The sequence below is a fragment of the Oncorhynchus kisutch genome, linkage group LG13, assembly GCF_002021735.2.
Source record: "Oncorhynchus kisutch isolate 150728-3 linkage group LG13, Okis_V2, whole genome shotgun sequence".
Taxonomy (NCBI): Eukaryota; Metazoa; Chordata; class Actinopteri; order Salmoniformes; family Salmonidae; genus Oncorhynchus; species Oncorhynchus kisutch.
In genome coordinates this window covers 48,253,866-48,279,240 of record NC_034186.2, presented here as the reverse complement: position 1 = coordinate 48,279,240, position 25,375 = coordinate 48,253,866, and the positions used below count along the sequence as shown (strand labels likewise).

The 25,375-nt window shown below is 40.8% G+C and overlaps 1 protein-coding gene across 1 annotated transcript in view; it reads left to right on the top strand.

The window, feature by feature from the left end:
• Nucleotides 1-9,089: 9,089 nt before the first annotated feature.
• Nucleotides 9,090-25,375, top strand: part of nr5a2 (nuclear receptor subfamily 5, group A, member 2) — a 99,462-nt gene continuing 83,176 nt past the window's right edge. Inside the window, exons 1-4 of the mRNA XM_020498456.2 lie at nucleotides 9,090-9,390; nucleotides 19,870-20,001; nucleotides 22,577-22,695; nucleotides 25,062-25,203. Of these exons, the coding sequence (XP_020354045.1) occupies nucleotides 9,324-9,390; nucleotides 19,870-20,001; nucleotides 22,577-22,695; nucleotides 25,062-25,203 (460 nt within the window). The 5' untranslated portion in view covers nucleotides 9,090-9,323. The remainder of the gene's footprint in view (nucleotides 9,391-19,869; nucleotides 20,002-22,576; nucleotides 22,696-25,061; nucleotides 25,204-25,375) is intronic.

The window sequence follows — 25,375 nt, the reverse complement described above, 5'->3', positions numbered from 1 at the left end:
GGGGATGCCAACCCAGACAGGATGACCACATCAGTGTATCAACCCACTCAGGTGACGCACCCCTTCCAGGGACGGCATGAGAGAGCCCCAGTAAGCCAGTGACTCAGCCCCTGTAATAGGGTTAGAGGCAGAGAATCCCAGTGGAAAGAGGGGAACCGGCCAGGCAGAGACAGCAAGGGCGGTTCGTTGCTCCAGAGCATTTCCGTTCACCTTCCCACTCCTGGGCCAGACTACACTCAATCATATGACCCACTGAACAAAGCACATGGCTAGCTAGTTGGCTAAAGCAGGTTCTACCATTTCATAATAGCCTGTAATCACTCGTTATTACTTTTAAACAAGATAACTTTTTTTTGGTGGATTATTGTTGTTTGGTTTACTTTATGAACAGTCACTGAGATTATATTTGGTTATCAATGCAAAATAGGCTACTTTGATGAATAGCCTAAATAGCCTATAGATCAGATCAAGGAACCAAGCAGCTACACTGCCCCCACGGCTACGGAATAAATTATATGGTGTGTCTCAAAGTTCAATGCCAGAGCGTAATGCAATCAGCCACCCCTTTGGTGACAAAAAAATGACATTGCAACACTCTGAACCTTGCGTCTGCGTAGAGCTTGTAGTAAGCTTTACTCCCTAATACTGTGCATGAGTCATGACTGTCGTGACCGTGGCACACATCCCTGTGCTTTCCCAGGGTCAAGTGTTTAGTATTTTTTCCTGCTCTCTATCTCTCTATTTCTCTCTGTCATTTCCACCGTCTCTTTCTCTCTCTTCATTCATATCTTTCACTCTCTGCCTCTCTCTTACTTTCCCCCTCTGCCTTATTTCTCACTTTTACTTTGTTATCATCCCTCCTCATCATTCCCAAGTACAATAAAAATGTGTATTGCTGGGGGTACTCGAGAACCAGGGTTGGGAAACACTGGCCTACATGATGACATTATTATGGACAAAAGAGCAAGATCATTTTTTTGTCAAACCAAGCATCGATGATCAAGTCAACAGAATAAGACCCTCAATATTTATTGGAAAGGAGGATCAAGCTCATCACCTTGCACTTTCCCCACCCTGTGAAGTTTATCATAATGAATTTAATCTGTAGCGTAATAAACTGCATTCTTTTCCAATGAGTCATAGTGGGAGGATCACACAACATGTTATTGTGTGACTGCAAGTTTACTTTGATTTGATGGTTATTGTATCAATGTTTGTCCATTAAAGTGTTTCCACCGACATTTCTCGCATAATTCACTTTACGGACACAAAAAGATCCCACATTGTCTGTCATATTTTGTTTTGTCAATATTTGGAAAGTTTACAGAAAAAAAATTATGTTTCCATTATCTGACATTGGCGTTGGCTGGGAACCTGGTTAGCAACATCATTCTCTGTTAGAGGTGAATAAAGGATTCCCTCTAATGGAACTTTTTTTTCAGAAACCATTTTTAAAATAGATGGCCAGCTGAAGCATAATGGTTATTAAAAGCACCACAAATGTAATTTGTGTCTGTTATGGGACCAGAGGCTGTCATAACCTGCTGGGGCAATGAGGGGGTGATTTGATCACTTTCAAGAATTTTGCTGGATTTCCACCACTCTCAGATACACAAACATATATTTCTCAAATGTCTGAAGGACTGTTAGTCAAAGGTAGAATCAGTCAATCTAGCCTTAGCCAAAGCTACGTTTCTTTCATGAACATTTTCTGACAATTCATTCATGAACCATGGGTTCGATCTGTCCTTAACTCTTAATCTCTTATGGAGGCTAAACCGAGAGGTAAAACATTTAAGGACCTGATCTGAAATTAGAGATAGAAGACACACCCTACCAATCATACAACACCATACAGGAAATGTTGCTAATTGAAAGTTTAAAAAAATGCCTCTTAGTAATAATGCGTGGACATGATTTAGGTAGTTTAGTATCTCTAAAGCAGGCAATGGGACAATGGTCACTGAGCTCATTAGCAAAGATCACATTGGCTGTAAACTTATGAGGGGCGTGCTTATGAGCATGATATCCAAAATAGTCGATTTTTAGAAGGGGTTGTACGTTTGGACGGATTAGTTTAGTTATCAGTTTAGTTAAATTTAGCTGAGTACAAATATACTTCAGTCTATCTGACACGGGCATATACCAATCCAGGTTAAGATCACCCAGTATTAATAATTCAGATTTAGCATAGTTAGACAGCAAGCCAGACAGTTTGCTGAGAGCAATTGGGAGGGCCGAGGGAGGCCTCGAAGGAGGTGTCGCAGGGGGCGACGAGGGCCTCCGTTGGCTCGGTGATCCATAGTCGCTGAAGTTCGGTGGTGAGCAGTCGGGTAAGGCAGGGGGCATGGTCTGGCTGCCAGCTGAAGGCGGACCAGACAGGTGGACATGGATAAAGGGAATGATGTTGCCGCCCTGCTGTTTGATGTTGGTGATCACCTGCCTGGCATCATGGTCAGAATATGTGAGCATTGGAAAACTGAGTTGAGCGGTCGGAATTCCTGCTCATTGCTCATGGAGCACTACTTGCGCACTACTTGGTGTTTCACATCCTTTCCAACCTTTCAGTTAAGATAAAAAACTAAAAACTGCCTTATTAGGCTCAATCTACCGTGCCTTTGAATTCATTTTTAGAAACACCCGTTTGGCCAGAATCTGTTGCTTCAGGCTCATGCGATGGTGCCTGGAGAGAGTATATATCTCTCTGCTCTTGCAGAGTGACTGGGAATGCTAAACACCCTGTTGGCCACTCTTGCCAGGCTAGGCAGGGATGCATTTTTTTTTATATAGGTAGGCCTAAAGTTTTTTATGCAAAATAACCCACTCAAAATGGAAAGCTCCTTGAAAGTTGGAGTACGCCATGCCTATTCGGCTAAAATCAATGATGGCCTATTGTATAGACAAAAGAACAAAAATGAAGGAAACTTTTAAGAGATCAGATTTTTAGTTTATAAATACTTTGCTACAATGACACACTTAAACTACCCACCCCATTCCTTTCTTTTAGCATGTGCATGTAGTAAGTACCCCATCATGCTGTCGGGATATGTGTATTTTTTTAGATTCCACAATGGTTCTTTAGTTGTGGATATTACATCACCACACTCCCTCTCATGCTCTTGGTCCTCATCTTTGTAAGTCACCTTGATTTTGCTCCACCCAGGTGGAGGCTCCCTCTGGCCCTTTCGCCTAAGCACCTCGGCCCAGTCTCTGTGGTGAAGTGGAGTTGAACAAGCCACCTGCTCCAAGATGTGGGACAGATCGACTTCGCCCAACTCTCCACCACCCTGGGAGAGACAGATTTTCTGCGCCAAGACATGTTTAGCCTGGGCTCTAGCTACAATACATTGGTGAACTCGTCAATGAGACTCTCATACTTCAGCTCATCAGCCTGCAAACTTCCTTCTGCAGCAGCCCGATATCGTCCATCATATGGTCACACCAAAGTCACTTTTTACAGACATACCCGTTCCATATGTGCTCGGTCTTCCACTCTGTCCCTCTGGTTAGTTAACATTTCACAGCAGTAGCAATGGACAGTCAATGGTTGGCCATTGATATCTATTGGATAGCTGTTGGTAGCGATAATGCTAAAAACAAAGCAGGCTAGCCACAGCTAGCAGTGCCAGCTTAAAGTTTTAAACATCCAGTAAGGCGGTGCGTTCCTTGAAGAGCTAAAAACAGGCTACAAAAACAAACAAAAATATTACTGCATCAGTCCATACCTGTAAAAGCCGTCGGTCGATAGACATAAGTCAATTATAAAATAGCCTATAAATATAAGGACACGAGGCGAGACCCAAATGCAGACACAGGAGGCAGATGGTAGAGCTCCGATATTTACTATAACAAAGGGAGTAGGCAAAGGCAGGTCGGGGACAGGCAAGAGTTCATAAACCGGGTCAGAGTCCAAACAGTACCAGACGATAGGCAGCCTCGAGGTCAGGCCAGGCAGGGGTCGGAAACCAGATCCGAGTCCAAAAACAGTACAAGGGGATAGGCAGGTTGGTAGTCAGAACAGGCAGAGTGGTCAGGCTGTCGGGTTCGGAGTAGGGACAGGCAAGGGTCGAAACCAGGAGGACTAGAAGCAAACAGAGACTGGGAAAAAGAGGTGCAAGGAAAACCGCTGATTGACTTGGCAAACACGACAAACTGGCACAGAGAGACAGGAAACACAGGGATAAGTACACCGGGGATAATAAGCAACACCTGGAGGGGGTGGAGACAATCACAAGGACAGGTGAACCAAATCAGGGTGTGACAATAAATGAAGATAAAATAGCTCACAGACGAGTGTAACTACTCGCTCTATTACTCGCTCCAAACACAACTTACTACACGTCTTCCCAGAATGCTCTCTCTGTGTGTGTGTGTGTGTGGGGGGGGGGGGGGGGGGGGGGGGCGTGTGTGTGTGTGTTTGCAGGCTTTCCTCCATTTGAGCATGTGCATGCAGACGTGTGTTTCTGAGCGTCTACGTGTGCATGTCTGCGTGTGTGTTCCTGAATTTGAGCGTGTGCATGCAGACGTGTGTGTGTGTGTAAGTGCCTGCTTGCTTGAGTGTGTGTGATGTAAATCTTCTAGATAAGTAAAGCGCTCTTACTGTGTTAGCTCTTCTGGCATTATCAGCAGACGTCCACTTATGATACTCAGGACACGGAGAGAGGGGTCAGTTGTACCAGCGGCGACTAAGCAACTTCGGGTCACAGGGGGCCTTTCTTCAGTCAATAGGCCAGCCTTTGTTTGGTCACTTGTCCCACAAGGGTTTATCTCTTGACCTTCAATGTAAACGTCATGTTGTTGACAGACTTAACATCTCGCCTGGTCAGAAACGACTGATTTTACAGCCACTCTTACCACAATGAATGCAGGTGACCATAGAATGGAGAATAGACCCCCTATAGGACAAGAGTGATTTTAAATAGAATCTATGTTTATAACTGCTAATCAGATGTGTTGTGTAAAACGAGCAAGAGTTGGGTATATGTTTAGTATATTATATCTTGGGTATATTGAAGACAATGTTTCCGATTTTTTGCGGAAGCTCCATTTTACTCCACCTCCAAACACAACAATTCTATTGTAAGAACAGGTTATCAATTGAGTTGCCTTGTTAAAGGATGGTTAAAGACGCGCTCCAGCTATTTTTGAACTTTTCCTGTTGAAAAACGATATCCAAAGTAAAAATACAGTAATGTTCACATTATATTATTTTTAACCACCTGTGATTGGGGGTCCCATAGGGTGGCACATAATTGGCCCAGCTTTGTCCAGGTTAGGGTTTGGCAGGGGTAGGCCATCATTCTAAATAACATTTTATTCTTAACTAGTTAAATAAAGGTTACATTTTTTTTAAATGTAATAAAACGTTACACTTTTTTGGGGGGTAAAAAAATGTTTTTTTGATCAAAACTGTGTTTTTTAGACTCACGTGCAAACTTCATGGAGTTAGGCCATTCAAGGAGTTGGTCTGATGGTGCCCTCTGATGTCATCGACCTCCCTCATTTTCACCTTATTTAACACCTGATTTACTTCACAAAAGACACTACTTAATAGGTTGTCCACCTATAAGTATTGACATAGCACAAGTGTGGGGGGGTGGGTCTTTCCTCTTTTGCTTTCTATTGTTCCTCAAGCAAGGGTGGGAGGACGATGACCTCATGGATTCCCGTCAGACCAACACCTTGAATGCCCTACTCCTTGAAGTTTGCAGTTGTGTCTAAAAAACACTATTTTCTCAACAACACATTTTTTTTTACCCTTTTGTGTGTACTGTATTGACACTTGGGATATCGCTTTTCAACTGTAAAAGTCACCTGAGGACATCTTTAACAGAAGGCACATCTTAATAGGTGGTCCAAGTAAGTCATGACATTGCACAAGTGGGGGGGTGGGCCTTTCCTCTTTTGTTCTCTATTGCTCTTCTTTCATTCCTCAAGCAAGGGGGGAGGCCGATGGTATAATAATATAATAATCACGACTTCCCATCAGCCCAACTCCTTGAATGCCCTACTCCTTGAAGTTTGCAGTTGTGTCTAAAAAACACTATTTTGCTCAATATATATATATTTTTACCCTTTATTTAGTGTGTGTACTTTACTGTATTTATACAACAGGAAAATGTCCAAATTTACTGGAGGAGGAAGTCTTTAAATAAAAAATACGAATAAACTTGAATAAACACCTTCTGACCTCATCAAGAGGATCTCATGTCTTGGCCTATCAGCCAACGTGTTGGGTTGACAGTTGCAAGGCTGGGGTTCAAGCCCCGGTCAGGACTACCCCCTGACTTCACTACAATACGTTGTCCACTCACCTCCTGATACAGTATTTACAACTGAGAACGACACAATGGATGCCGATCTTGGACTGTATTTTTGGAAGCAACTGAATGTTTATATTGTCCAGCGGATGAAGAGAACAAGCGGAGTGATCTGGTTTCCTGGATATGAGGCGCTAGGAGCAGTTGATTAGACTTTAATGATGCTGGGCAGTGTGTTGTTGGACTGAGCTCAGGTCATTATAATGAGTTCCTTATCAGATCGGGAAGGTCAATGGAACCTGCTTCAGGATTTGGTATAAACACGTGTTGCCCCCTGCCAGATAGGAAAGTAATGTGTCCCAAGAGAAAGTTTGGGTTTTTCATCCCCTTCTTTCATTTGAATCTGGAATAATTTCAGAGCCCAGAGACAAATGTTGCATTGCCTAGCTAGCTACTTGGTTTGATGCTGGGGGTGAAGCTGTTGACGGGAACAGCAGATAAGTCTCTACCCCCCGTCAAAGTCTATGCCAAAGCTCGCACACTAGCCCCACCCCTTCTGAAAAGTCCATCTGTGTTTTCAGTCCTTCATGCTTAAAATCACCGCCTCGACTTCAAGCAAGACCTCTGCGAATTCAAAGTAAGTGCCAATAAAGTGCCATTTAATTAACAGGGTTGACTGTAAGAGGGTTGAGGTTTTCATCTTAAATCAGCCATAAATCCCCTTGTGACAGAGGGAATGGAAGCTTGATGATAGTAACAAGGTGGGGCAATTGAATGCAAGTTCCCCTAAAATTTTTTTAATTGTTAGAACATTTCTAGCTTATCTATCTATGGGTAACAGGGTTGAAGAGTTATGCTCAACGTGCACAGTTTTCAACCACAAAACCCCAGAAAATGGCCAAAAAGAGTCAAAACCAGCTCACCTGCTTTTACACTATGATTTGACTATTATATGTTCAATATTTATTTTGAAGAACTTACTTCAAAAGGAAGAGTTTCATATTAAAATGAGAGTTCAGTTCATGTAACAGGGTTGACCTTAAAATGTATCACTAATCACATGAAATAAATAAACATCTCCAGAAATGACTTTGTCAAAGAAAGAACATAACTAGGGCTTTACAATGATGGTGAAAATTGTGGAAAATGTTGAGGTTAAGTGGGTTAAAATATTCTTAGAAAAACATATATTTGGCACTTCAGCCAGTCTATATTTCATTTCATTTCAGTTTATATTCCATATTTCATGTCATCCCATATAGTCTCTTGTGACAGACTGATGACCTGACACACCAGCCCACCAGGGCAAAATGGGCCAGTCCACTAAACTATGTTGGGTCGGTGTGAAATGGGACAGCAGACCAATAGCCAAATGATGATAATTCTGCACAAAAAATCATTATAACATTTCTTAAGAGTCCCACTGGCCTAAAGATGGACCAGCCCACTACACTCCAATGTATTTTGTTTCAAAATACTTTAGAGAGCTGTCATTTGTATATTCAAAACACAAAATACTTTTCTATAGCATTTTCTATGGCAGTTTACCATTTAGTGTCCCTCTTTCAGCCTGCATTGGTATCACCCTGCATTGATAAGAGCGTCTGCTAAATGAACCAAATACAAATGTATATGGAAACATTAACAATTGCAAAGCATGCTGAGTATTATTCTAATGAGCTCTGACCCGGGGAAAAAAAAGTATTATAATAATACCTAGTGTGCTTTGCAGATCATTTTGGTATGTTCATTTTCACATATACATTTTACATTTTGGTTATTTAGCAGACACTCTTATCCAAAGTAACTTACAGTAAGTGCATTCAACTAAAGTAGATAAACAACAACATATCACAGTCATAGCAAATAAAACGTTTCTGTAACCGTTACTGATTTTTATAAAAATACATTTCAAAATTCAAGTATTTTGTAGATTATTTGATATTTTGATCTTTATTGCATTTTGTCATTGTGTTTTGTAATTATAATTTGTCATTTTTGCCCATCCCTGCCCTGTGTATAGTTGTAATCAAAGCACAGATTTTAACTAGTGGTGTGTGCTGTTGAGTTATGACCACACTTTATAAAATTGGTTGTTTGGTTGATCCAACTGCTTTGTTGCAGGTGTTGGGTCACTTAGTAGGGTGGTTTTCTTTAAAAAGAGCTGTTGATGCTGGGTTATTAAGATTTGACCCAGTGGGTTAAATCAGAAAACTGGAGGCATGGTTTAGTAGGTGTGAGTTGTATTTCATCTTTCATTTAGAGACAACTCATGCCACATTCATGAAAGAGCCGATATAAATACAAGTTGAGTACAATTTGACACATTCATCTCTTCAGCGAATAAAAAGACTAGGCATGATAAGGAGACTAGGCATGATAAGGAAGGGTGATTTTAGTGTAAAAGAGCCAAACTTCTGAACACAGATGTAAAACTAATGTGGGGGGGGGAATTAGTTCTTAGTTCAACGTTTTTTTTTTTCTCTCTCTCTCTCTCTCTCTCTCTCTCTCTCTCTCTCTCTCTCTCTCTCTCTCTCTCTCTCTCTCTCTCTCTCTCTCTCTCTCTCTCTCTCTCTCGTTAATCATTCCAGCAAAGATCTGCCAGTGACCCCATATCTGTGTCACTTTATAACCAGCCCTTATCAACCACCTGACCACCCCAGGACCAATCCCAGCCCAGCAGTTTGAATACTGTTGATTAGTGCTTCAGAGATAGGATGCCGCTCTAGTTTAACGCAGGTCACTACATGGATTGGATGGGGGGTGGGGGAGGCAGGCTATTTGTGTGTGCGTACAAGGGGGATGTTTGAAAGTGGGGAGGGAGGGAGGGAGAGGGAGAGGGAGCGAGAAAAAGGGAGAGAGGTTCACCAGGGCGAGTTCACTTGACTTCAGAGCAAGTGGACACTAACTTTTTAAAATCTTTTTAACCCCTAAAGTCTCAGCCCTCTTCATTGCTCTGATTGTCCCAATGAATTCTCACAGAATGAAAAAGGTTACGAGTGTCGATCACTGTTGTTAGGAGTTAGATGTTTACTCTCTGGAGCTGTGGATTGGGACTCTAGCATGTCTTCTTCCAGCCCTGAGAGTGAGAGCGACCAGTGCAACTCTACAGAGGACCTGACTGGTGCAGGTGAGTAGGGACTAATGTGTTGTACCATGTTTCAAGAGGCCCCTCTATACCTCATTTCTTTATTAGACTTTTTTATTAGACTTTTGATGTTTCCATGAATACAGTGTTAACTTGCTTATTTTCTCAATTAACCTTTTGATTGTCCATTTTGAATTGCGTTTTTGAATAACAGCCATGACATTTTCCCTCTTAGGCTTATATACAATGTACTGTTCTTTTTTGCTACAAAAACACAATGCAAATGTTCACACAATGTAATGCCACGTTTTGATATGCATAAAATAGTCATTTGTGTTAAAGGTAAGGAATGTCAATTTCAGGAACTGAATTTAGCAGATGTTGCAAATGAGGTAGCTTCAACGTGTGGTCTCGATTGCAACAAGTCGGGGAATCATCATCGATAGGCTACAGCTTGCATTTGTTTCAGGAAAATATCAGAGAAGATGATGAGCTTTTCAACATTGATTAGTATTCAAAGTTTAGTAGATTTTAAAAGTAAATAATTGGTGCATTCTAATCGTAAACATAACAGGCAAACGCATTCCAGCAATCTGACTGAAACGAGTTGCCCAACACTTTACAGTCAAAGTGTTATATGAGGCTATTGTGTTTTACAACTTTGCTCTGACATTTTGATGTGCTTGTAGACGTACAAGTGTTCGGTTTAAATGTTAATTCTCTAGATTAAATAATTGCAGAGTAGCCTTATGCTCAGAAATTATCAAGACTTTAAATTATATGGTAATTTGTGGTATTATCAACTGTAAAATACTCTGAAACGTTTTACTACAGCTTATTGTAAATTAATGGTGCAATGTGGGAAAATGTTGTGGGCGGTGGAAATAATTGCTGTATTTCGAATAGTACTGTAATCCACCCCACATAATACAGCACCAATCTGTATCTTTGCAGTGCCAAAAACCTTTTGACCACTAGCGGTGCATGGTATTGTTGTTTCTGGCTCATTAACATACCAATTTACCAATTTGGTTATAGTGCCCCATCAATTTGTATAGGGGACAGATTGGAGTGGCAGCAAGACTTGAACCTTAAACGGTTGAGCAGTTTGCCATGTCCTTGTGGTCTATTTTACCATGTAGATGCTGCCAGCTTGGAAGCCTTTGTTAAAGGCCTCTAGAAGTGCAAGTGATATAAAACATCAAATATACATTAACATACTGTAATGTGTGAACACTTTACCTAGAAGCCAACCTGCTTGCACCAATCCTTTGTAATTACAGTAAAATACTATGAAATTCATCTATTCATTAATTCATTTCGATTACGGTAACATTTCTTTTTAAAAGTATAATCCAGTCAATGTTATGGTATTGTACTGTGTCATTACACAGTACTTGCTTTGATACCGTATTTATATTACAGTAGGTGTACTGTAATATGGAATACAGAATGTTGCTTGCCATCAAGCTTCCTGTAAGCTACTGTCAAATTCATAGTAACCCCTTTACACCGCATGAACAATATGCATGAGAAATTCAACAAAATTCATGTTATTTAGAATGATAAAACACCACAATTGCAACAATTATTAGTAGTATTGCCTATTTGATAGTTTGAAAATAATTATTAATTTGTAGTTTATGTAAGAAAAGAGAATTACATTTTAATTAAAAGATTATGTCTAATGGATAGGGTATAATGAAATCAGTGTGTGTGTGTGTGTGTGTGTGTGTGTGTGTGTGTGTGTGTGTGTGTGTGTGTGTGTGTGTGTGTGTGTGTGTGTGTGTGTGTGTGTGTGTCTGTGTGTGTCTGTGTGTGTGTTTCACAAATTACCTTTCACCCACCCGGTACACATAACAATCACCTGAGGTCAAGACAGTTATTTACAATTTAAAATATTACATTACATTTCATAACACTTTACCCAATACATTTAGTGTGTTCCCTTAGGCCACTACTCCACTATCACATATTTACAATACAACATCCATGTGTAGAGTACGTGTCTTATCAGGTGTATATGTGTCTGTGCCTGTGTATGTGTCTCTTCACAGTCCCCGCTGTTCCATAAGGTGTATTTTAAATCTTACCATGATACCAAGCTAATTTGAGAACAAGGCTGCCTAAATTCTATCAGCATATTGATTGTAGCACTCGTGCTGGCAATACACTGGATCACTGCAACTCTAACTTCCAGGATGCATACAAGGCCCTAAATGACTATCGCCCCGTAGCACTCACTTCTGTCATCATGAAGTGCTTTGAGAGACTAGTCAAGGATCATACCACCTCCACCTTACCTGCCACCCTAGACCCACTTCAATTTGCATACCGCACCAATAGGTCCACAGACAATGCAATCGCCATCACACTGCCCTATCCCATCTGGACAAGAGGAATACCTATGTACGAATGCTGTTCATTGACTACAGTTCAGCATTCAACACCATACTGCCCTCCAAGCTCATCATTAAGCTTGAGGCCCTGGGTCTCAACCCCGCCCTGTGCAATTGGGTCCTGGAGTTCCCGACGGGCCGCCCCCAGGTGGTGAAGGTAGGAAACTACATCTCCACTTCGCTGATCTTCAACACTAGGGCCCCACAAGGGTGCGTGCTCAGCTCCTTCCTGTACTCCCTGTTCACCCATGACTGCGTGGCCATGTACACCTCCAACTCAATCATCAAATTTGCCGACGACACAACAGTAGTACGCTTGGTCACCAACAACGACGAGACAGCCTGTAGGGAGGAGGTGACGGCACTCAGAGTGTGGTGTCAGGAAAACAACCTCTCACTCAATGTCAACAAAACAAAACATTCCACCTTCTCCACGGCTGTCCCGTCGATGTGGATAGGGGGGTGCTCCATCTGCTGTTTCCTGAAGTCCAGAATCATCTCCTTTTAAGTTCTGCAGCGTACATGTCACAGACAAACTGAAATGGTCCACCCACACAGACAGTGTGGTGAAGAAGCCGCAACAGCGTCTCTTCAACCTAAGGAGGCTGAAGTCATTTGGCTTGTCACCTTAAACACTCACAAACTTTTACAGATGCACAATTGAGAGCATCCTGTCAGGCTGTATCACCAAGGAAACTGCACCGCCCACAACTGCAGGACTCTCCAGAGGGTGGAGCGGTCTGCACAATGCATCACCGGGAGCAAACTACCTGTCCTCCAGGACACCTGCAGCACCCGTTGTCCCAGGAAGGCCAAGAAGATCATCAAGGGCAACAACCACCTACGCCACTGCTGTTCACCCCGCTACCATCCAGAAGGTGAGGTCAGTACAGGTGCATAAAAGCTGGGAACGAGATACTGAAAAATAGCTTCTATCTCAAAGGCCATCAGACTGTTAAACAGCTATCCCTAGCACAGAGAGGCTGCTGCCTACATACAAACTTGAAATCATTGGGCACTTTAATAAATAGATCACTAGTCACTTTAATTATGCCACTTTAATAATGTTTACATATCTTGCATTACTCATCCCATATGTATATACTGTATTTTTATAACATCTATTGCATCTTGCCTGTGCCACTCAGTCGTCACTCGTCCATATATTTACATGTATTCTACCGTTCAAAAGTTTGTGGTCACAGAAATGTCCTTGTTTTTGAAAGAAAAGCACTTTTTTGTCCATTAAAATAACATCAAATTGATCAGAAATACAGTGCAGACATTTTTAAGTTGTAAATGACTATTGTAGCTGAATGCCTCACAAGTCCTCAACTGGCAGCTTCATTAAATAGTACCCACAAAACACCAGTCTCAACGTCAACAGTAGAGAGGCAACTCCGGGATGCTGGCCTTTTAGACACTCTAACGTCCTCTTGCTCAGTTGTGCACCGGGGCCTCCCACTCCTCTTTATATTCTGGTTAGAGCCAGTTCGCGCTGTTCTGTGAAGGGAGTAGTACACAGCTTTGTACAAGATCTTCAGTTACTTGGCAATTTCTCGCATAGAATAGCCTTCATTTCTCAGAACAAGAATAGACTGATGAGTTTCAGAAGAGTTTCTTTGTTTCTAGCCATTTTGAGCCTGTAATCGAACCCACAAATGCTGATGCTCCAGATACTCAACTCGTCTAAAGAAAGCCAGTTGTATTGCTTCTTTAATCAGGACAACAGTTTTCAGCTGTTCTAACATAATTGCAAAAGGGTTTTCTAATGACCAATTATCCTTTTAAAATGATAAACTTGGATTAGCTAACACAGTGTGCCAATGGAACACAGGAGTGATGGTTGCTGATAATGGGTCTCTCTATGTAGATATTCCATTAAAAATCTGCTGTTTCCAGCTACAATAGTCATTTACAACATTAACAATGTCTACACTGTATTTCTGATCATTTGTATGTTATTTTAATAGACAAAAAATGCACTTTTCTTTCAAAACAAGGACATTTCTATGTGACCCCAAACTTTTGAACGGTAGTGTACATGTTCTTATTCCATCTCTTTACTTAATTTTTTTTGTATTAGGTAGTTGTTGTGGAATTGTTAGATTACTTGTTAGATATTACTGCACTGTCGGAACTAGAAGCACAAGCATTTCGCTACACTCGCAATAACATCTGCTAACCATGTGTATGGGACCAATTTTATTTAATTTGAAATAGAGTTCCATGTACCCATGGCTCTATGTAGTACTGTGCATCTCCCATAGTCTGTTCTGGACTTTAGGATTGTGAAGAGACCTCTGGTGGCATGTCTTGTGGGAGATGCATGGGTGTCCGAGCCTTGTGCTAGTAGTTTAAACAGACACCTTGGTGCATTCAGCATGTCAACACTTCTTACAAAAACAAGCAGTGATGAAGTCAATCTCTCCTCCACTTTGAGCCATGAGAGATTAACATGCATATTATTAACGTTAGCGCTCCATGTACAGTGCCTTGCGAAAGTATTCGGCCCCCTTGAACTTTGCGACCTTTTGCCACATTTCAGGATTCAAACATAAAGATATAAAACTGTATTTTTTTGTGAAGAATCAACAATAAGTGGGACACAATCATGAAGTGGAACGACATTTATTGGATATTTCAAACTTTTTTAACAAATCAAAAACTGAAAAATTGGGGGTGCAAAATTATTCAGCCCCCTTAAGTTAATACTTTGTAGCGCCACCTTTTGCTGCGATAACAGCTGTAAGTCGCTTGGGGTATGTCTCTATCAGTTTTGCACATCGAGAGACTGAAATGTTTTCCCATTCCTCCTTGCAAAACAGCTTGAGCTCAGTGAGGTTGGATGGAGAGCATTTGTGAACAGCAGTTTTCAGTTCTTTCCACAGATTCTCGATTGGATTCAGGTCTGGACTTTGACTTGGCCATTCTAACACCTGGATATGTTTGTTTTTGAACCATTCCATTGTAGATTTTGCTTTATGTTTTGGATCATTGTCTTGTTGGAAGACAAATCTCCGTCCCAGTTTCAGGTCTTTTGCAGACTCCATCAGGTTTTCTTCCAGAATGGTCCTGTATTTGGCTCCATCCATCTTCCCATCAATTTGAACCATCTTCCCTGTCCCTGCTGAAGAAAAGCAGGCCCAAACCATGATGCTGCCACCACCATGTTTGACAGTGGGGATGATGTGTTCAGGGTGATGAGCTGTGTTGCTTTTACGCCAAACATAACGTTTTGCATTGTTGCCAAAAAGTTCAATTTTGGTTTCATCTGACCAGAGCACCTTCTCCCACATGTTTGGTGTGTCTCCCAGGTGGCTTTAAACGACACATTTTATGGATATCTTTAAGAAATGGCTTTCTTCTTGCCACTCTTCCATAAAGGCCAGATTTGTGCAATATACGACTGATTGTTGTCCTATGGACAGAGTCTCCCACCTCAGCTGTAGATCTCTGCAGTTCATCCAGAGTGATCATGGGCCTCTTGGCTGCATCTCTGATCAGTCTTCTCCTTGTATGAGCTGAAAGTTTAGAGGGACGGCCAGGTCTTGGTAGATTTGCAGTGGTCTGATACTCCTTCCATTTCAATATTAACACTTGCACAGTGCTCCTTGGTAAGTTTAAAGCTTGGGAAAACTTTTTGTATCCAAATCCGGCTTTAAACTTCTTCACAACAGTATCTCGGACCTGCCTGGTGTGTTCCTTGTTCTTCATGATGCTCTCTGCGCTTTTAACGGACCTCTGAGACTATCACAGTGCAGGTGCATTTATACGGAGACTTGATTACACACCGGTGGATTGTATTTATCATCATTAGTCATTTAGGTCAACATTGGATCATTCAGAGATCCTCACTGAACTTCTGGAGAGAGTTTTGCTGCACTGAAAGTAAAGGGGCTGAATAATTTTGCACGCCCAATTTTTCAGTTTTTGATTTGTTATAAAAGTTTGAAATATCCAATAAATGTCGTTCCACTTCATGATTGTGTCCCACTTGTTGTTGATTCTTCACAAAAAAAAGACAGTTTTATATCTTTATGTTTGAAGCCTGAAATGTGGAAAAAGGTCGCAAAGTTCAAGGGGGCCGAATACTTTCGCAAGGCACTGTATATTTAAGTGCCAGCCATGCTGTCCTGTTCTGAGCCAATTGTAATTTTCCAATGTCCCTCTTTGTGGCACCTGACCACATGACTGAACAGTAGTCCAGGTGCAACAGAACTAGAGCCTGTAGGAACTGCCTTGTTGATAGTGAGTGTTGTTAAAAAGGCAGTGCAGCATTTTATTATGTTGAGACTTCTCCCCATCTTAGCTACTGTAGCATCAACCTGTTTTGACCATGACAGTTTAAAATCCAGGGTTACTCCAAGCAGTTGTGTGTAAGTGCGTGTGTGTAAGTGCGTGTGTGTAAGTACGTGCGTACGTGCGTGCACAGCGTGCCTTAGGACCTCTCAGATACAGTGTGTCTCGAGTTGACCTTTGATATGTAATATTTGGTTCTAGGACCGCTGTGCATAATTTTTCAATAAGACTGAATTATGTTGGTTTCCGCAGAGCCAAACCTTAAAATAAAAATGTGTGTGTGTGTGTTTGTGTGTGCATACATATGCGTGTGAAAATACCCTAATGTCTTATTTGCCTATTTTAACACACACAAATCCTGATTTTCCTTTTGTGGTTTTAATTCAATGGTCCATGTCGCTAATGTTGCCTCTCCTCGTTATGCCTACACTTTAAACCGCAAGTCATCCTTCTAGTAAGTTGAACTCAGCAGTAGCCGTGTGTGGGTAAAATCACTGGGGAAGCCAAGCCAGGGGAAAAAAGCCATATTACAACCTATGTGTTGTGATAATTGTGTTGTTTGTGTTGCTCTATAACCGGTTAGTTCATACGCCTTGGCACCGTGATATATAGGCCTAAAGCCGAGGCAATAAGAAGACACAGTGGCAAAGTAAATTCAAACAAACTTTTGTTTCATCACAAAACCGGAGAGCATCATCTGTCCTGTGAAGTCCACAAAACATATTGCATGTAACAAACAGTTACATAACATAACGCTCTGACAAAGGCCGTGAGGCTGATATGTAAAGCTTATGAAAGAGCAGTGATACTATCAAGAGCAGTGTGTGGGTTCCTTCTTTTTTTCTCAACATAATCTAATCACCTATGCTTAGTCTAATACATTGACAACTAAAATGTACCAAAAAACGATATAATCCAATCAATGTAAGCTAAATATGATGTACAATGCTTTCCATTGTACTTATTTCCGTGTGTGTGCATGCATGCGCGCAAGTAGAAAAAACATAGTTGACTCACCCTACTTGTAGAGAAACGCCAATGCCATCCTCCTCTTTCATGTTGCCTAAACAGGTCTATGACTCTGTCAGATACGCTTTTAGTTTTTGTTGTCCTACCTGACTAAAATCCTTGCTCACTAGCCTAACTTCCTTTCATGGGCAATGATGAACCAGGCCAGCTAGTTAACATTAGCCTAACGTTACTACATCTAGCTACATGTTGAATTTCCATACTCTCAAGCCAGGTGCACAATGTATGAATTTATGGTTGGATCAGAATAGCCGTTATAATCATTGGCCAGTACGGAGAATTAAGTAAACCCACAAGTCCACAAGTCCAAATCCCTATTTCCATCCATGGCTAATTTAGAAAAGGGATGATTTTAGCTAGCTATCTAGCCATCGGAGGACAATGACACAACGAGATGCAACAATTCAAGTTTTCTTTCAATGACATTTGGCTTCTAATGAAATGTGATTGGTGTGAAGCCAAATTCAAACGGGCTTCCCTTGACACTTTTTTTTGGTGCGCCAGGACCATTCACAGCTGAGATCACTCAGTTTAGCTCAACGCTGATTGGTTATTATTTTACACTTTTTGTATCAAGGGAGGCCAAGTGCTCACTGGCTTCCCTCGCATTCAGTGCTATGGGCGGCAACAATGTCATTCTCTTTTTAACCAGACAGTATAGATGGGCTACACATACAGAGACAAATGGGCGCTGTAAAATATTAATTAAAAGATCAATTATTTTGTATGTTTATTTATTTATTTAAAAATGTGTGTGGGGGGGGTCTGGCTCCCCTTGGCATTCATGAATACATGCCACTGGAACTAATTCAATGAAAAGTAAGTATTTCAGTAACTAAATGAGAAGTCACATCAACTTACTCTTGCAAGTTGTAACAGTAGAATGCAATTTTGAAATTTTGAAATTGGGTAGTGCATAATCAGTTTTCCTCATCATTGCATATTTTAGAGAGCTATTTATATACTGAACAAAAATATAAAAGCAACATGCAACAATTTCAAGATTTTACTGAGTTACAGTTCATATAAGGAAATCAGTCAATTGAAATAAATAAATGATGCCCTAATCTATGGATTAGGGCATCAATCCATAGATTGATGCCCTGGGCAGGGGTGCAGCCATGGGTGGACCTGGGAGAACATAGGCCCACCCATTGGGGAGCCAGGCCCAGGTCCAGTCAATCAGAATTAGTTTTCCCCCACAAAGGGGCTTAATTACAGACAGAAATACTCAGTTTCATCATCTGTCCGGGTGGCTAGTCTCAAGACATCCCGCAGGTGAAGAAGCCGGATGTGGAGGTCCTGGGCTGGCATGGTTACTGCGGTATTTAGTCCAGTTGGATGTACTGCCATATTCTCTCAAATTAAATTGGAGGCGGCTTATGGTAGAGAAATTAACATTCAATTATCTGGCAACAGTTTTGGTGGACATTCCTGCAGTCAGCATGCCAATTGCACACTCCTTCAAAACTTGAGACAACTGTGGCATTGTGTTGTGTAACAAAACGGCACATTTTAGAGTGGCCTTTATTGTCCCCAGCACAATTAGAGTTTAGAGTGTAGGTCTACATGAATTGATATTTCCAGTCCTGTATTGATTTCTGTAAATATTAAGGGGAGAAATTAGATCATTTATACAAGTAATTGAGAACGCTTGGTAGCCTATTTAAAAAACGCAAATACATTTCGCCTTTAGCAATATAGCATATTATAACTTTGCTACTTTTTAAAATGCAAATATTTTTTTTAATGCAATATGTTTTGGGATATTAGCCTAAAACAAGGAACATTTGGGTCAAATGTATGGTTTTGTCACAATTGCATCGGATGGATATAGACAATATTTTAGAATTCATACATCCAAGCATAAAACGAACATGGCATTAGGTTTCAGTAAAATGGCACGTTTGCACGCAAAGTTTCCCCGTAATTTATCGGCTACCTGTTCCTTATAAAAACCCTAAGTAACTCGTTACTATTATCATACTGTACCTCATTGTGTAGGCTATTTGTCTTCCGCTCCTCTGTGTCTAAGCTCGTTTTATTTTAACATTCACCTTCGTTTATTTCCTTGTTATCCCACTGCTTTTATTAAGTCCATCATAAACTGTATAAACAGCTGTGATTTAGACAGCGTGTGGAAAACCGGTTAGAAGTGATGTTGCCTATCTCCGCACGCGATTGGAGCTAACTGTGTGATGTCAGAGTCCATGAGCCCCTGATTGGCGCGAGGCAGCGGTGTCAGTGTGGAGTAAACAAAGCAGCAAGGATAGGACCGAACTTCACATCCCACTACATCACAGATAGACCGAGTCCAACCTTACGCGAAGGAGGGGCCGGCGTGACAGTCTTTGCCATCCAGCCCGAAAGTTCCTTACAGTTCGCTAACTACACTTTCAAGACCCTGGTCAAAAAAGACGTGGAAAGGCCAGCGTATAGATAGATGTATCGTTGCCCGGGTAGATTTGTTATTTTCATCACAGACAGAGCTAGAGAGAGAACTGGAAATCAGTGCGTTCCACTCCTCAACTTCGCGGCGAAACCATGCTCATATTCTAGGTTCAGCGACATTGCTCCGTATTGCAATTTACGCAAGAGCGCTATTCAGAATTAATTTACATTGGGGCTCGCCGTTGCAGGCTACCCACTGGGTATGTAGCCTAGACATATGATGTCAGTTTAACCCGAGCCGGCTGCAGTTGAGCCACACAGTGAGCGCGCGGGATTTGGGAAGTCACTTTTCTCTGGTGTGTGTGTGTGAGAGAACCTGTGGTGACCCTCTCCCGTCCAGGTGGTCCACCGGACGGAGCTGAGTCTCCCGCTCAGCCCAGCGGAGCTGTCATGCTGCCCAAAGCCGACACGGAATCTTTGGGACTCGTTCGATCGCATGGAGAACAGGGGCACATGCAAAGGAATATGCAAGGTAAGAGATTGAGATCGATGTACGCAATATTGTAGACCGCATGTCCCTTGTGCCTTATCACAATCGCAAGTCGTGTCATTTGTGCACAATACCAGGCGAAAGACCTGGCAGTGTTAGACAGAATAAGACAACAAACTCGTCTTGCCTCTCGCGCTTGCCTCTCTCATAGTTCACGTATCTGCTGATCATGCATTGTGCAACAATATCAGGGTGTATGCAGGGACCGTCAAGATGTTGCACTTGCGAATTCACCCTACCCAAATTCGATCCAAATAGTGCATGCCAAATGATTGTTTTGTGCACTCTATGAATTCATTAAAATCCCAATACTCACTGTCAGATATCATTCGGTTTAATTCATTGTTTTTTATTCCGACATATTACGAAATTAAACGCCACAGTTTATCTATCATATAGCCAACGTCATCTGATGATATTTTACTAGGCTAACGAGTAAACCACCCGAAAGCTCAACGATATCAACCATTTGCGTAATATGCATGATCTGATTCGCCAGCAGTTGTTGAATCCTGAAAAATTGAAATTCCCAAAATGTCACCAACTCTGGGCTAATTATCTTTTAATCCTCGATTTCAGTACCATGCAAAATTATGTCAGTGATATTAAAATAACTGTTTTATTCTGGATAAAATATTTTGCATGGTAATATATATATACGTTTCTGTCAAAAGGCAAAAATTGATATAAAAAAGGGTGATACATGTAGAATCTTTACTCCAGAATGCAAATGCGAGCGTGCAAATCATATAGTCTAGTCTTTGTATCAGAGTAGCAATAGTCCTAAAACAAAACAAAAATTCGGACAAAAGTAGGCCTATGTAATGATTGAAAAATACCCAGTTGAGTTAATTTACATTTTACTTGGATACATTTTTGTTTAGTTTACAAACTATCACCTATAACCCGTTGTGTCAATTTAGTTTTGGTGTTATTTCTCACAATTCTAGACTAGTGCTTGCTTGAATTTCCCAAAGTTGAATAAGATATGGAAATAAAATATCAAAAATTCTCATCGAAAAAATACTTCTCTGCAGGCCTATCGAATTAATATCTGTAAATCCCTTTAATTTTACCATTTGCATATTTACATTTGATTTAAAATCAAGTCTCATGTGGCTTAGATTTTTTTTTAAATACCTGATAAAGGAACACCAACCTCAAGGAATAAAGGGCTAGAATTTCTTTGGGACATTCTGTTTCACTTTGCACGGGTAGTTTCTCTGTGTGAGTGCACAAGCAGCCTCTCTCCAATTCATTTAAACATATATTTTAAAAATCTACATTTTAACTGGATATAGTTTTGAGGCTGCACGTGCTTAAGAGACCATAAGTAAGATTCGATAGCTTAGGTGATTATCCGTAGGTTACAGAAAAGCTGTCTGAACTTGGCAAAAATCCAAACGGCTCAGAGTTCGCATACAACTTGGGCTATCCATGGGTTCTGCTCTCCTGTCATCAAAATACGAGGCCTGACCGTTCCTAAGGAAGGGATTTTTCGTGCAGGCAGATATGTTTGTAATATAATAAGTAATAGGCTACATTATCAGTTAACTCTAATAAAAGTTTTTTTTTAAGTGCACTGCAGAACTTTCAAAACACAAGAGGACTTGTTGCCTCTTTCAACTTAATATTCAGCGCTTATAAACGCTGCGAGATCAAATGGTCAATGGAGAAAGAAATCAGCAGGCACAGGCAGAAAGATGCAATTGCAATTGAAAGTTAGCCTACATTATTTTATATAGAGTCTAATGTCGGGAAATAATTTGCCAGTTTTCCAGTCTGCTCTGGAATTCATTGTGATTTTTCTGTTTGATGTTTGCCACTTTTTATAAGAACAATAAAACATTTTGTAACCATTGTAAATGTCAGTTCAGCAGTTTGCTTAGCACTGTCATATATCCTCTCATCAATGCAACTATTGCCTTCGGCATTCATGCACGTAAAATGTGGGCTAAAGCAGTGGCTTATGGAAAGTCAATACAAATGTAGGCCTACACATACAGGCTACAGCAGATAGGAACAATAGCGATTTAATGAGCGCATTTGTAAGTTCAATTTCAGTATCAGTTTTGTATTTTTATTTCGCCTGTTAGAGCGAAAGGTTACACTGTATGTCTTCATTTGTCTGTGGGCGGTAACATTTTCTCCTCGAATCCCTTACTCTATTTTACCATTTCCCGGATGAATTCACAACTTAAAATCATGAATATTTATGAAGCTCAGTTTCATATGTTTGCCCTGTCTGCGACTGGCGAGCAAGAGTGAGTGCTGCAAAGAGGGATACAGAGGTATATTTTCTTTCAGCTCCATCAAATAACATTATTCCTTCAAAAATGATAATTTTGTGAAATGCCCTTTTTTGTTTAAAAGCTTTAAAATACAAATAAAAATGATATTGAACATTTTATGGATGTCGCCAAAAATATTACAGAACCTAAGCTCATTGTGAAGTTATTCAGATGTATACGTTAAAGATGACTGCATTAGGCAGAGATGGTCTTTCAATCGAAATAGTCTTCTTTGTGTGCTCATGTGTGTATTTTATCTATTGCAGCCCCCCACTATAAAATGATGGACTACTCGTATGACGAAGACTTGGATGAGATGTGTCCGGTTTGTGGCGACAAGGTTTCTGGATACCACTATGGGCTGCTCACCTGCGAAAGCTGCAAGGTTTGTTCTTGTTTTTTTCTCTATCCCTTTTCTACCCTTTCATCAGATTGTCCATCTGTGCTTCTCTTGAACATAGCCTATAAGCAGCTAACTCCTACATTTGTTTGTCCAAGGAAGTTTAAAGTAGCCTATTTTAGTCGTATTTTCTAAAATGTTCATCTCTAATGTCAATTTGTGTATAGTTAGCCGTTCTGTGTATGCGGTACATATTTCTGCCTACGCTGGCATCATTTAAAACAGGTGTTATAGATTTCATCCGTTTTCTGACCATGAGATGTTACATGTTTTCTTTGAGGATACCTTCAATAGCAACATTGCTTAAAATGAGATCTCAAATGAGTGTCTTCAGCGAAATCATCTTGTATTTGCGATAAACTGTGGCAAATGTCTACCGGCACAGTTCTAAATGGGATCTGTCTGTGTTTTGGGAACATATTTGGGGTGTCATTTTTTTGTACTGTGTAGTTATTTCAACGGAAGCTGTGTGTTTTGGACTGGAAAAAGATTGGGGTTGGAGCGTTTTTATCGTTTCTCGCCAGTCTACCACACTGCCGTGGGTCTGAGAAGGGTGGTAATCAGGACTCATGTCTAAACGCACACAAAGTAATACAGTGTTAGTCTACTTTAAACCTATACAGACACACATGCGCACATACACACATACATAGGCACATGCAAGCGGACACAAACATGCACACACGCAGGCAAGCAGGATGCATGCACGCTCACACACACGCACACACAATCACTGACTTGAAAATGTGTGAAATACTGTACATTTTAACTGGTCTGCGTTAGGCTCTTCCCATATTCCCATAACCTCTGTTAGACACAGAAGCTGTGGGAAAAGTCTAGATTTGGGATAAAGACACAGATACAGTGTACAGACACACAAATTCAACATAGGCCACATACTGTACACAAAACACAAATGAGAAGTTGGGACAACCTGGACGTTGAAATCTTGCGGATTTACGCAAATTCAGTTGTTGGTATCCACGCTCTATTTTGTGGTTTACGTTGTTTATAGAACGCGCGTTTTTTTTTTGTTGGGGGGGGGGGGGGGGGGGGGGGGTATAATTACGTTGATGCATGTTTGTCTGGCCGAAGTCAGTAGACTGTCTGCCCACTGTGTCTAGTTTCGAGCCTAGTGCGGTTTTATTTTCATGTCACGACCCTGCATCGCGATTGTACATTAAATCTATGTTTGGAATTTGGTAAAATATTGATCATTTTACTTTTAAATGGGCAGGTTTAGGGGATTCTCCTGCTGGTATGGATCGGGAATACGTTAATACCTTTTCCCCATTAGATTTTTCCTGCTGCTTCTGAAAATGAATTCAATGGTGCAGGTAGAACGGTGTAATCCCGGAACTGTAAATTATGGATATAATTTATTGGATTTTTTACTCTAACACTCATATTTTTAAATAATTAAATTGAGAGATAGATAGAGGAGATTTTACAAGTCAATTCATAGGGCCGTGTAAGTGTGAATACCAATGTATATATGGCTGGAATTGCAACAGGTTGCTTCATGAAAATACTGAACACCTATTTGATGATGTTACTCATAATATTGTATTAACACTCTGTTTAAACTCACAATGAGAACAGAAGTATATTCTATACTTTTCATCAAACACTAATTCAACTATAAGTAACATAGGAATCGTATTCATGCATCCGTCTCATCACTTACCCAAAGTACATATTTATGTATGAGGAAAATTATGACTTTCATGTGAGTAAAAATGCAGCATTAGCAATGAAAAGTACTAGGGTGATGTTAGTATGTTAATAGCATAAGAACAAGAATTAGTATGTGTTATACCAAGTAGGCTATATCAGATTTGGGGTTTGCTGCTTTGTTAGGGTTTTAAGCTTTCTTCAGTGTAAACATTTGATATCAGCATGTTCATTATACAGTTCAGTTTAATTCAGTACCAGACATTGAACACTGAAGCCCAATTCTCATATCATTGTCATGAACAGGAGCTGGTATCAATACATCTTTTATTTGTGTGTGTTTGTGTGTCTGTTTGGGGTCATTTATTTGTATTTGTGGCTGCAATTATGTGTATACATAGGCCGTTTATCAAGTATATTTGTTTTGTGTGAATATAGTTTGGTGGTTTGTTTTTTTCTGTGCCTTCATTCTGTGATTCTGTGATTCCTAGTGTTCACATCACTGTGTTTATGCCTGTGATTGCTTCCCATTATATGCCTGTGTGTGTGTGTGTGTGTGTCTGTGTGTGTGTGTGTGTGTGTGTGTGCGGCACGCTCTAGTATGTGTGTGTGTGAATAGGGCAATTACAAACGTTGGGGTCATAAGTGTTGACATCTTAGTTCTTACCTTTCCACAGGGCTTCTTCAAGCGCACTGTTCAGAACAACAAGCGGTACACATGTATAGAGAACCAGAGCTGTGCCATCGACAAGACACAAAGAAAACGCTGCCCTTACTGCCGCTTCCAGAAGTGCCTTACCGTCGGCATGAAGCTGGAAGGTAAGGACAGCTCTTGTTAATGAGATTATGAAACAGTAAGACAAGGTCATAGTATAGGCCTTGTCTCAGGGTTTGATTTACGTTGGTGAATGACAGACTTGTGTTCAAGTAGTATTTTTTTGTCTTTCAAAAAGTTTGAGGACTTTGATCGAATCGTGCAGAGTGCCAAATG